We start from the raw sequence: 14,092 nt of genomic DNA on the forward strand, positions 1-14,092 counted from the left end.
AATTTTAAGTGAGGTCAAGTATAAGCGCTAAAGTCAGAAATGATTAAAAATGAAAAATATTTTCTAGTGACTAAGACTTAACAAAACAACAGCCTTGCTTCCAGGTAAGATTCTTACCTCGCTTCCTATCATCAAGATGATCTGACCACCCCCATAGTCAGGATCTCCTGCAAGGTGCTTGGTTCCTTTTATGTATTAGATGTAAGATAACTTGGGGTTCTTTGCCCCTCTCTTCCATAGTCAATTGAACTTTTGAAATGTGCCCTTCTCAAAGTCCAGTGCCCCCGCAGTGAGGAAAGGTGCCATGGAGTCAATGGAGAAGGTTCTGTGCTGGTTTCTTCCCTGCTGATGCTTTCTGTAATGCAGATTGATATGTCCTGCATGTGCTGATATGCCAGTGAATGGCCACTTGACTGTGATTACCAGTTGTCTGTGATTGCACCTGGATAGAGGTGCAATCCTTTCCTTTGTCTGGAAAAAAAAACCAGTTTGCCCACTCACCAGACTTTTCTGGTTCAAACACATTTAGTCCCATATTTCCTTGACATTTGTTCAGTCCTTTGAGAATTTACCCTACATAGACAACACAAGAATATTAATGGTCAGTGTGTATCATTGGTTTTCCAATGCTATTTTACATGACACTTATTAGATACAGATTGACATAAGTGAATTGGGGCACACTGAACTGGTCAGGCCCTCTGAAACTCACTACCTGATATTAGTGAGCCTCTGGCATTGGGATGCTCTTAGGGTCACAGGCTCCCTCTGGGGAGTTACATAGACAATCTGCCTTCAGGTAATGCAATCTGTGTTTATTTTAAGTGCAGTTCAGTCCATACATCCCACATAGGTACGTGTGTTTTAAAATGTGCACAACCTCTGAAGCCCTGTTAAAGCTATAAGCGAGCATTACAAAAAGACAATGGAGGCTTCTTTTGTGGCTGGGATGGGGAGAGAGTTGGGGATGGTAGAATATAAGCCAAGGCGCTCTCCAATTTCTAGTCCTTACTTAGCTGCCTCTTCCTCCTCCAGCTTTCAGTACCAATGAACAGGACAAAGATAACTGGAATGGGCAGCTGAAGCTGCTGCTGGAGTGGAACCAATTGGACCTGGCCAGCGATGAGATCTTCACTAATGACCGACGCTGGGAGGTAGTCAAATATTGCACCTTGGCACAACTAGTGGGGTTGGGGGAGACCAGGAGTGAAATTCTTACATGCACCATTTATGTAGACACCGCTATTCTGATATTTGTAAATAACAATTCAATTCCAGCTCATTCTGATGTGAGCAGAAGGTATGGGCTTAAAACACACTAACCTATCAGGTATTCTAACATGGCAAAGCAAGTGCTATGGTGGCACTGCAAAGTCACAGCTTACCTGGCTTTGAAATTTACCATTACTTCCGGTAGGTTACTCGATGGCTTGGAAACTGATGGTCACACTCCAGTTCCTTGTCAGCCACAATGGTGGTGGTTATGTTAGCTGATGAGTAATGTTATTTTTTGCTCTGTGGGTAGAGGTCAAGGCTTGAAAGAATCCAGAGAGTGAACCACCTTTTCTAGAAGTGGGCCCTCTAGAGTCAGATTTGGGCATTTTGGGGGCAGAGTGCAGAGGGTAGCTCTGCCGCTGGCAGTGTTGTCAAAACCTATTCTGTGGCCAAATACCACGCTTTATATTCAGCGTGTGTCAGTCCCACAGCTTTCATGGGCTTCAATGCATGTATAAGAAAGAAGAAAAATATCCAGAGCTTAGTCGTGGTTGTTAGTCAACTGTTAATCTGAAACATCGTTAAGACTGTGGAATAAGAAGCCTTGTTCTGCTCTGCCTTGCCAGTGTTTATGGGGTGGGAGTGATGCTTAAAGTAGAACCTTGCTGGGGGTGGCAACGTGTGTTCGTTTTTACAATGTTAACACATTTTAATCTGGAAATTCTTGCTGAAGCCTCTACATGGAATAGCTAAGTATGCTTATTTCACTCACTTCCCAAACTACAGCCATGGCTGGATTCTGAAGGAAATGTAGAGCAAAGGCAAAATATGACCAATATTTATCTGTAACAAAACATGTGAGCAACAGCAGATGGGTAGGGGACAATGAACTCTGCTCAGCCATCCACAGCTGGCCTTATGATAAACCTGGGCTTTCCCTCATTTTCTCCGTAGTCTGCAGACCTTCAGGATGTCATGTTTATAGCTCTTATCAAGGACCGGCCCAAATTTGTTCGCCTCTTTCTGGAGAATGGCTTAAACCTGAGGAAGTTTCTCAGCAAGGAGGTCCTTACAGAGCTCTTTTCCAACAACTTTAGCAGCCTGGTGTTTAAGAACCTGCAGATTGCTAAGAACTCCTACAATGATGCACTCCTCACATTTGTGTGGAAGATGGTTGAGGACTTCCGAAGAGGCTTTAAAAAAGAGGATAAGAACGGCAAGGATGAGACAGAAATACGGCTGGTGGTAAGTGACCATGTGTTCCTTATTAGGAAAAGAATTGTCTTCCCTATTGCCATTATAGCAGTAATGAATTTGCATTTCAGTTGTTTAAGAAGTGCTACAAATTGTGCGGGGTACAATGGCCTTTAACCTACTGATGCATTTCACATGTTAATCTACAGCGTGGATCTTTGCATTGCTCAAGTGCTAGAAGAATAAGTGAGTCTTTTGTGTGAGGGTCATGGTTCCATATTGTGATTATCTCAGAGCAGTTTGAAAATATGTTCTAATTAAGGCCTATAAAGAACCCCAATCCATATCATTGTGGATGATAGAACTTTCAATTGAAAATGGCTCAGTGAAGGAAACGGAAATTGTTTTTTATGTTACTGGGAAGAAAAAGTTAGAAAACATGACATTTCACAAGAGACCAGCTTGTCCAGACAACTTAACTCAATACTTCAAGAGCATCTTTCTAGCCCCTTGGGTCCCATGCTACTTTTGGGTCTGCCTACTCCTACTTCTATTGCTATGTACCACCAAACTCTTCATTGCTTTCAATAGGGTAGGATCAGGCCTTTAATCCACATCTGAATTACAGAACTGGAACTTCCAAATTTCTAAGGCCTGTGCATGAAGGATAATTGGACTGGATGGTCCCCTTCTGGCATTAGAATTTGTGAATCTGATTCCCTGTACATTATCTTCCTTCCTGAGCCATGGAGAGAACAAGAACCTCTCCATTGCCCTGCTGCTCTGCATTAAGACAATGACTATAGTCAAATCTCATGCTTCAGGGCTTTAGCCGGCCACCTGCATGGATCAGGAAGGAATTTTTTTCTCTGATGCACATTTGGCCAGCTGGGTTTTGGTCACCTTACTCTGAAAGCAACAGGGATTGGCTGCAGCTGGATACAAACGCCAGGTGGGGTGGTATAGAGAATTTTCTTTTTCAAGGTATGTCTACACTGCAAACCCTCTTCACCACACTGTGGCAGCGAATCTCAGAGCGTAGGTCAACTGACTTGGGCTTGTGAGGCTCATGCCCACGTTCCCACTCTCATCACCGGGTCTGAGTCCGGGCTCCAGCCCAAGCGGGAATGTCTACACTGCTATTTTTAGCTCTCTACTGCAAGCCCAAGTCAGTTGACACAGGTTCTGAGACTCACTGTCATGGGTTAGGGTTTTTTTTTTGCAGTGTAGACATACCCTCAGATGCTTGGCTGGTGGGTCTTGCCCACATGCTGAGGGTCAAACTGATCACCAGACTTGGACTTGGCAAGGAATTAATGGCAGGGACTTTGGGTGTTTTTGCTTTCCTCTGTGGATTGCCTGCTGGGATCATCTGGACATATCTCACCTAAACAATTGCCTGTCTTTGCTGCGGGCCCGAGACGTTGGTGGTATCTTGGTCCCTCCTCTTCTCTGCCTGTGGCACACCAGATGCTTAGTCTCCTGGGGACTGATTTTCTTTCTTTAAACCTGAGTTATTGAGTTAAATGTAGGGGAAATGGGGTGAAACTTAATCACAGAGAGATGATCTAATGGTCCCTTCTGGCCTTACGCTCTGTGAAAGTATAAACCCCAATGCTGAGCTAGGGAATTCAGACACACAACTCCCATTAAAATTAATACGGGTTGTCTATTTAAATCCCCTAGTTGGCTTTGAAATCTTCAACCGACTCTTTGTTCCCCATTTTCTGCTGAGTTACACTTGGTGCATGGCAGTTAATGTCCAGTAATAATTTTATTGGAGGGCTATACGTTTTGAGTGTCATAAATGGATGCATGCTATATTAAAATGAAATAAAATAATGGAAGGTGTTATTATCAGAATATTTTCAAGTTTATGGTAAGAGGTCTGGTTCAACACTAAGGGCTTAACTAAAATGTATAGAATGGAGGTGTTTCCACCTATCATTCATCTCCTTGTAAAAATGGCATTTACCTATGAATCCATGTGTATATCCTCGAGGCTGACTGAGCCATGCTCTGCATATGAGCAGCATGGGAACAAAGATGATTTTCTGCTGCCTTTCCATTGTTTTCCATTTTGGGAGCAGCTGAGAGCCAGTTCATTCTCCAGCACAACTTAAAGCAGCCTTAACGTTGCTGGGCAGCAGTGCAGAGAGGACAAAGTAGGGAGCCAAGTTTAAGAGGTTTAGTAACCTAACATATACTTGATTTAAAAAATAAAGCCAAGGTCATTGAACAGATAGTGCCTTTACTTCCTGCCAGGATGAATCTTCTATTACAAGGCATCCCTTGCAAGCTCTCTTTATCTGGTCGGTTCTTCAGAACAAGAAGGAGTTATCCAAAGTCATTTGGGAACAGGTAGGGTATACCACCCTCTCCCCCAGCACTGTTGTATTTATTTTGGCACTTTAAGCCTTTGCAAGCATTTGCCCTCTGTCCTCCCCAGAGTAACCACCTTGGAACTCAAATGCATGATAGATAAGCTACCGATTTAAAATGTTTTACAATTTTTCCTCTCTCTATCTTAGAATCATAGAATATCAGGGTTGGAAGGGACCCCAGAAGGTCATCTAGTCCAACCCCCTGCTCAAAGCAGGACCAATTCCCAGTTAAATCATCCCAGCCAGGGCTTTGTCAAGCCTGACCTTAAAAACCTCTAAGGAAGGAGATTCTACCACCTCCCTAGGTAACGCATTCCAGTGTTTCACCACCCTCTTAGTGAAAAAGTTTTTCCTAATATCCAATCTAAACCTCCCCCACTGCAATCTTCTAACTAAATGGGCCTGAACTACTAAATTTGGATCTGGATCTGGATCCATATATGGATTTCAAGACACTCTCTTCACCTAAAGTTTGAGGGAGGGGTTGATTCAGCCTTTGAAAGGTGCTAGCTGTGAAATTCATAGCTGGACTCAGGTTTGAATTATGAACATCTTCACAGTATGAAGATCATGTGATCCAGGCATATGGTTTGATACAGTTTCTACTTCCAATGAAAAAGAGAGAGGTATATTTTTTAAGGAAACCAAAACTGTATATTGGCTTCAGGCCTCTTATCTCCGATTGAGAGCTTGGCTGATAATAGACAGTGACTGAAAGTGATTTGATGACCTCATAGCACACTGGCAGCCTATGGAAAATACAGTGGTAATCTCTAGTGTCTGGTAGGACACATCTTTTCATTTATTTATACCTGCTCTGTATTTTCCACTCCATGCATCTGATGAAGTGGGTTCTAGCCCACAAAAGCTTATGCCCAAATACATTTGTTAGTCTCTAAGGTGCCACAAGGACTCCCCGTTGTTCCTGTAGTTTGTAATTGTGGCTCATGTGGACCTACCTGAGCTAGCATTAATCGGAAGTGGTGAAGCTGTGTGGTGCGGGCTGTACGGGGCCCGTGGCACCCTGCAGAATTGGCCCAGCGACTAGCCTGTGTTGCCACATCTTCACTGCTGTGGTGCCTGAGCTATCGAGATTAAAGGTAGCTTGGGTCCGTATACACATACTGAAGTCACTCCCTGTGTGGACTGGGCTGCGGGCCCCTCGTCCCGTGACTGCAGTGTAGACTTACCCTCTGTCTATACCTGTTAGCACTACTTAACCTCTTTGTTGGCAGACTTGACTGAGGGTACGTCTACACTGCAATAGAAGACCTTGCTGCACTGAGTCTTAGAGACTCAGGCTTGCAGGGTTAAAGTGGCAGTGTAGAGGCTTGTGCTGGAACCGGGCTCTGAGATCCACCCCCATCATGGGATTTCAGGGCTTGGGCTTCTGCCTGAGTCCAAATGTCTATGCTGCGATTTTTAGCCCTGGGGCCCAAGTCTGGCGAACCTAAGTCAGTTGAAACAGGTTAGCTGCGTGGAGGCCATGCATCTTTTGTTGCATCATAGGCATACCCTGAAAGACATAAGAACATACATAAGAATGTAAGAATATAAGAACAGCCATCCTGGGTCAGATCAAAGGTCCATCTAGCCCAGTATCCTGTCTTCCAACAGTGGCCAATGCCAGGTGCCCCAGAGGGAATGAACAGAACAGTTAATCATCAAGTGATCCATTCCCAAAGACTGAAAGGCTAAAATTTTCCCTAGTTAAGGGGTTCCTTAATTCTTGGTTAAATAACTGGACACTCAAAAATGGAGGCACCTGAAATTTTGTGGACACTCCTGATCCTTTTGGCTTGTGTGTCTTAAGCTGAGCACCCAATCTGCTAATACAGGTCCCTGTGCCCATGCCAAGCCATGGCAAGTTCAGCAGGGATCAGGAGGTATCCAGGTGAGTGAGCTGCAGTGTAGGACTGTAGAGGGCATTCTAAACGTCTGACTCGTGTCTAAATTCCGGACACCTTGGAGAGGGTTTTAAGGTGATTTTAACCACAGAGACAAAACGAGTCACCTTGTGCCTAGAATTGTTCAATTACAGCCTGGTGTGATGGTGTTACATTGAGTGGTTGGCTTATGCTTGTTTTGTGGATCTGGATCTTCATTTTCTATTGCTGACAACGTGGCACTATTCACCAGCCTTTAATGAACTTCCAGAACAAGCAAACAAGGCAAGAAAGACAAAGCAGTCATGTAAAAGGGGGTGGTGGAAGAAGCCTGTGGGTCATTAAGCAATGGAACACATCCTCTCATTGCATGGAAGAACTGTTAGTGCTCTGAGCCAACAGTGGAGAAAAATGGTGATGGCCACGCTTTGCAAAGAACTCCATGTAATTCCTGATTCTCTGTCTTTTTGCAGACCAGGGGCTGCACTCTGGCAGCACTTGGGGCCAGTAAACTATTAAAAAGCCTGGCAAAAGTGAAGAATGACATTAATGCTGCTGGGGAGTCTGAGGAGCTGGCAAATGAATACGAGACGAGAGCAGCAGGTAAGCGCCTGTGTTAACAGACTGGGAAAGATGAGCTGTGTTCAGATGGTGATCAGCAGCTTGTAATGACGGCTGCACAGCTGCGAGATTTTTCACTGAAGCTTTATGGGATGTCATGTTGTAGGGACAGCCTGTGGCTGGGCTGGCAAGAGCCTCCAGGGGAAGGAGAGAAGAAGGGGTGTCTGTGGACTGGAGCAGAGAACACAGTTAGACAGAAAATTCTTTGCTAGCTCCTGGCCCTGGATAGGTAAAACACTCAAAAAAAAAAAAAAAAAAAAAAAAGAAGAAAAAAAGCCTGTGGTGGCTAATGAGGCCTGTGTCTTTAAAACTTGCCTGGACACCTACAGGAAGTGTGTGATGAACGTCAAGGCTGGGAGCTGAGCCCAGCTCTGAGTCCCAGTGCCATGCCTTAACTTCAGTCCCATCAGTCCAATTCATGCCAAGAACGTAGGGATGAAACAACTTCCAAGGAGGAGAAGCAGTATTGTGGCAAGGATGAGTCAGCTGGGCTACAGTCTGTTATCTGAAGCTGGACTTCTTAGCCAGACATTCTTATCCTTTATGCTCTGCTCTCTTGTTATGCCTTTCTAAATCCTCTGGTATCCAGTCCATGTGGTATAGAGCTCATGGTGCTAGGATGATTGGCAGCCCTCCTGGTAACATGGTAATTCATGGCCTGCTACCTCTTCTGTCATTAATAAAGTTCATTTTCTGGCTTTATCTGAAACCTGGACGAGTCCTGATGCTATTAATTACACCTTCCCGGAATAATTTCCAAATGAATGTGGCATTGATATATGAAAAACAAAATCAATGTGTGTGGTAGCTAGCAGCACAGGGATTAATATTTTGTTTTTATTAATCGGTATAATACCCATAACTCAAAAGCCACTCAATGCAGAGCACTGATTCATGATCTAAAGGGAAAGATGGCACAGGGCAGCTCATGGTGATTCACTACAGATTAAGCAAAGACAAAAGGACAAGTCCCTTTCTGCACTTAGAGGTTGGTGATTTTGAAGTTGCATTTCAGCTTCCCAGTAATTTGTCTGTATCATCTTCCCAAAAAAGGTCATTCGACAGTGAAGAACGATAGACACTGAGGGCACACTACAATACACTACACTGCAAGAAAACAAAACAACCTCCTCGCAATGAGTCTCAGAGCCTGAGTCAACTGACTCGGGTTCATGCTATGGGGCTAAAAATAGCAGTGTAGAGTTCCTACTCAAGCTCTGAAACCCAGCCAGGGGGGTGAATCTCAGAGCCCAAGGAAGAATATCTGCATTGCTTCTTTTAGCCCCATAGAGCAAGCCCTGTGAGCCCAAGTCAGTTGAACTGGGCTCCGAGGCTCAGTGCCATGGGTCTTTTTTTTTTTTTTTTTTTTGCAGTGTAGACGTACCCATAAAGTGAAATGGGGAAACTTTTTTTCAGCACACAAGCAGGGAAATCAAAGCTACACGCTTGTGCAGAAAGAACATACCCAATTCTCAAATGAATTTGACTTTTCTCTTGAGGAGTTGGTTGTAACTCACGAGTTATTCTGAAATCCTTAATAGGTGTTGTCAGAACATTTTATTTCATGTGCAGCGTTTGTAAAAATTGCCTAATTTTATAGGGTCAGATTTTTAAAAGGATTTAGTTGCCTACTGCGATTTTCAAACACTCCTTTTGAAATCAATGGGTGCTAGGTGCCTAAGTGCTTTTCGAAATTCTACAGGACACCTATTTGCACCTTTGGGAACCTAAATACCATTAAAAAATCTTGCCATAGTTCTCCTCGCCCTTATTTTTTAAAAAAAATAAAAAATATTAAGGCCAGAATGCTGCCAACCGTCCTCATTTGGGTAACCCTGTTGAAAATAATGGGGTTATTCATGGAAATAAGGCCAGCAGAATTTGGGGCTCAGTCCTGATCCTATTGAAATTAATGGCAAAACTGCTATTGACTTGCTGAGCTCTCATAGGCCTTTTGAAGATTGGAGTTGTGAGGTGTCTGCGTACAGTCTCAAACGCTCTGTCCAATGTGCTGGTTAAAAGTGGGTATTTTTCTAACTGCCATCTCTACAAAATCCCCCTGGCATTCACAAGTCATATTGGGTTCTTCACTTCTTGCACATCACCAGAAGTAAAGCTTCAGCAAGTAAGACCTATGCCTTCAGTGACACTGCTGCTGCAGCTCTGCTGTCTGCATTCGGTTTGCCAGCACGGAAGGAACTTTGTCAGCTTGCTCACTTTTAGCTGTGTTGGTTCTGCAGGGGTAATGGGAGTCAAATGCTACAAAGACTCACTTCGATCACTGCAACCAGTAGCTAGACACGCACACAGAGCAGATGTGTTAAGTAAGAAGGTGCCATTTTTACTGGACCACTTCTCAGACCTGAATCACAACGTAGTTTTGATATCCATATGTAATCATCAAATCAGTTTGAGTTTCACCATACACTTTTCCATGCAGATATTAAATTTGGACAGTCCACTATTCTAATCTACAGTTGTGAAAATGGGGAAGGAGCTCTTGTATTGTACATTAATTGCCAAAAACTTTACTAATGCAAATTGAAGATTATACGAGCAAATATGGCAGTCAGAAAAAAAATGGGTTGACTCCTACAGCTACATTAGCTCAGTCATGTTGTACAAACATAGTATCCCCTATTCCTATTAAATGTATAGCTTAGCGTGTCACCGATTATATTGTAAAATATACAGGATGTGCAAAATGGCTGAGTCAATGTTGCTGTATGAACCTTAGTCTCAAGATTTCCAGCCTCTTGATCTCTGCAAGCATGAGTGAAATGGGGCCAGGGATCTGGGTAGAGTGAAGAGGTGCGTGTCTGACACAGGTTTTCTTTTTTCCCTTCTGTCCTTGTGGGACTGTCTCTCCTTTAGAGCTGTTCTCTGAGTGCTATAGCAGTGATGAAGAGCTGGCTGAACAGCTGCTGACCTATTCCTGTGAAGCCTGGGGTGGGAGCAATTGCCTGGAACTTGCTGTGGAAGCTAAAGATCAGCAGTTCATTGCACAGCCGGGAGTGCAGGTAACACAAACTAAAAAGCAGTGATTCTTCCCCCTCCATGCCCCCCCCAAAAAGAAAAAGAAAAGGCTGCTCATTTGCTATGTAAATATTGTGCTCACTTCCTTTTTAAAGGTTATATAGATGAATTGTTTGAAAAAACCCATCTTAAAGAAATACAATGGCTGAGGCTCTCATTTGTTTGGAAGTCGGGAGTTTCAGAGAAGGATCCCACAGCAACGTGAACGATGTCCTTTTGCAATTGTGAATTACTTCCTCCCATGCGTGATCAGATAAAGTGGTGGTTGCACTGCTGAGAGGAACATGCTGTATAACTGGTTCTCTGATGCCCTTGGCCCACGTGGAGGGGTGCGTTTGAAACCTGCATGTGCAAAGTAAGCATTGAATGATGCAGAGTACGCAGGGAGAGGAGTGGTGATTCACCCCTAGGTGTTATGCTAGGAGAGAGAAGTTTTAATTTACAGCTGGGGTTCCTAGAGGGTCTATTGATGGAGACTGCCTGAGATTTTTACTCACGGTGCCTCTCCTCCCTCTGTTCGTGTTCTTGGGCATAGCATCTGGTGGAGTAGTGTCCTTACCTAAGACTCCCTCAGCTAAATGAAACTAACTGCTTCTCCTATCTCGAAAGCTCTTGGAACATCCTGGAGATGCTAGCCTATAGCACAAGATGGAGCAGTGGGCTTATGCAGTAGCCTTTCCTTTCTGTTGACCTGAGTAGCTCAATATTTCTGCAGCTCCCAAGGCCTCCAATGCTACAGAAATCCAACAACTTAATATGTTTCAGTAGAAATCATCGTTGGGCTTTCTGCATTAAACATCAAACATATTTTACAGTTCTGCTTTCTCTACCCTGCTTCAGTAAAACCTGGATGAATCTTTCTCCTCTTTGCTATAGAATTTCCTTTCCAAACAGTGGTATGGAGAGATCTCGAGGGACACTAAGAACTGGAAGATTATATTGTGTCTGTTCCTTTTCCCTTTAATTGGCTGTGGTTTCATCTCCTTCAGGTAACAACACTCTCATTGGTAGAAAAACAGAAGGGAAGCATGTCTATATAACCTATTTAGGTGCTAATGTCTGGCTCACCTCCTTGTAGTATCTGAGTGCCCCAAACAATGAATGTATCCCAAAGAGCCTTTTTAAGCAGGAAGTGTCGTTCCTGTTTTACAGATGAAAAAACACAGCACAGGATAGATGAAATGATTTGCCCAAAGTGATGCAGGGACTTTGTGGCAGAACTGGGAATTGGACCCATGTTTCTTGAGTCCCACTCCAGTATCTTAGATGCAAATCCATCTTTACTCTGATAGATTCCATCTGCTATGGAGGTTAATCTGAGCATGATAGCAAGGCTGACAAAGTCTGAAAAGAGTAAAAAGAAAAGGAGTACTTGTGGCACCTTAGAGACTAACCAATTTATTTGAGCATGAGCTTTCGTGAGCTACAGCTCACTTCATCGATTGCATACTGTGGAAACTGCAGAAGACATTATATGCACAGAGACCATGAAACAATACCTCCTCCCACCCCACTCTCCTGCTGGTAATAGCTTATCTAAAGTGTTCATCAAGTTGGGCCATTTCCAGCACAAATCCAGGTTTTCTCACCCTCCGCCCCCGCACACACAAACTCACTCTCCTGCTGGGAATAGCCCATCCAAAGTGACCACTCTCTTTACAATGTGTATGATAATCAAGGTGGGCCATTTCCAGCACAAATCCAGGTTTTCTCTCACCCCTCCCCCCACTCCCATACACACACAAACTCACTCTCCTGCTGGGAATAGCTCATCCAAAGTGACCACTCTCCCTAAGGATCTACAACCTATCCTGAAGGATGACCCAACACTCTCACAAATCTTTGGAGTTGGAGACAGGCCAGTCCTTGCCTACAGACAGCCCCCCAACCTGAAGCAAATACTCACCAACAACCACATACCACACAACAGAACCACTAACCCAGGAACCTATCCTTGCAACAAAGCCCGTTGCCAACTGTGCCCACATATCTATTCGGGGGACACCATCAAAGGGCCTAATAACATCAGCCACACTATTAGAGGCTCATTTACCTGCACAGCCACCAATGTGATATATGCCATCATGTGCCAGCAATGCCCCTCTGCCATGTACATTGGTCAAACTGGACAATCTCTACGTAAAAGAATAAATGGACACAAATCAGATGTCAAGAATTATAACATTCATAAACCAGTCAGAGAACACTTCAATCTCTCTGGTCACGCAATCACAGACATGAAGGTCGCTATCTTACAACAAAAAAACTTCAAATCCAGACTCCAGCGAGAAACTGCTGAATTGGAATTCATTTGCAAATTGGATACTATTAATTTAGGCTTAAATAGAGACTGGGAGCGGCTAAGTCATTATGCAAGGTAGCCTATTTCCCCTTGTTTTTTTCTAACCCCCCCCGATGTTCTGGTTAAACTTGGATTTATGCTGGAAATGGCCCACCTTGATTATCATGCACATTGTAGGGAGAGTGGTCACTTTGGATGAGCTATTACCAGCAGGAGAGTGAGTTTGTGTGTGTATGGGAGTGGGGTGTGTGTGTGAGAAAACCTGGATTTGTGCTGGAAATGGCCCACCTTGATTATCAAGTGAGTTTGTGTGTGTATGGGGGTGGGGGGGTGAGAAAACCTGGATTTGTGCTGGAAATGGCCCACCTTGATTATCATGCACATTGTAGGGAGAGTGGTCACTTTGGATGAGCTATTCCCAGCAGGAGAGTGAGTTAGTGTGTGTATGGGAGTGGGGGGGGGGGTGAGAAAACCTGGATTTGTGCTGGAAATGGCCCACCTTGATTATCATGCACATTGTAGGGAGAGTGGTCACTTTGGATGAGCTATTACCAGCAGGAGAGTGAGTTTGTGTGTGTATGGGAGTGGGGTGTGTGTGTGAGAAAACCTGGATTTGTGCTGGAAATGGCCCACCTTGATTATCAAGTGAGTTTGTGTGTGTATGGGGGTGGGGGGGTGAGAAAACCTGGATTTGTGCTGGAAATGGCCCACCTTGATTATCATGCACATTGTAGGGAGAGTGGTCACTTTGGATGAGCTATTCCCAGCAGGAGAGTGAGTTAGTGTGTGTATGGGAGTGGGGGGGGGGTGAGAAAACCTGGATTTGTGCTGGAAATGGCCCACCTTGATTATCATGCACATTGTAGGGAGATTGGTCACTTTGGATGAGCTATTCCCAGCAGGAGAGTGAGTTTGTGTGTGTGGTTTTTGGAGGGGGGTGAGGGGGTGAGAGAACCTGGATTTGTGCTGGAAATGGCCCACCTTGATTATCATACACATTGTAAAGAGAGTGGTCACTTTGGATGGGCTATTCCCAGCAGGAGAGTGAGTTTGTGTGTGCGGGGGCGGAGGGTGAGAAAACCTGGATTTGTGCTGGAAATGGCCCAACTTGATGAACACTTTAGATAAGCTATTACCAGCAGGAGAGTGGGGTGGGAGGAGGTATTGTTTCATGGTCTCTGTGCATATAATGTCTTCTGCAGTTTCCACAGTATGCAATCGATGAAGTGAGCTGTAGCTCACGAAAGCTCATGCTCAAATAAATTGGTTAGTCTCTAAGGTGCCACAAGTACTCCTTTTCTTTTTGCGAATACAGACTAACACGGCTGTTACTCTGAAATCTGAAAAGAGTGAACACAAGTTGTTCCCATCTGGCCGCAGTTTGGTGGCCTATATGAAAGGAGAGGCATGGCCTCGGCAAAATTCCTGGTTGACAAGTGATCACATCAATGCTA

At 44.2% G+C, this 14,092-nt stretch overlaps 1 protein-coding gene across 1 annotated transcript in view; it reads left to right on the plus strand.

Annotated features, from left to right (window-relative positions):
• Positions 1 to 14,092, plus strand: part of TRPM8 (transient receptor potential cation channel subfamily M member 8) — a 129,947-nt gene that overhangs the window by 71,824 nt on the left and 44,031 nt on the right. Inside the window, exons 11-16 of the mRNA XM_084643494.1 lie at positions 1,036 to 1,154; positions 2,170 to 2,460; positions 4,675 to 4,770; positions 7,153 to 7,282; positions 10,175 to 10,320; positions 11,213 to 11,325. Coding sequence (XP_084499620.1) covers positions 1,036 to 1,154; positions 2,170 to 2,460; positions 4,675 to 4,770; positions 7,153 to 7,282; positions 10,175 to 10,320; positions 11,213 to 11,325 — 895 coding nt within the window. The remainder of the gene's footprint in view (positions 1 to 1,035; positions 1,155 to 2,169; positions 2,461 to 4,674; positions 4,771 to 7,152; positions 7,283 to 10,174; positions 10,321 to 11,212; positions 11,326 to 14,092) is intronic.

This window comes from Lepidochelys olivacea, assembly GCF_965140295.1.
Source record: "Lepidochelys olivacea isolate rLepOli2 genome assembly, chromosome: 11".
Taxonomy (NCBI): domain Eukaryota; kingdom Metazoa; phylum Chordata; order Testudines; family Cheloniidae; genus Lepidochelys; species Lepidochelys olivacea.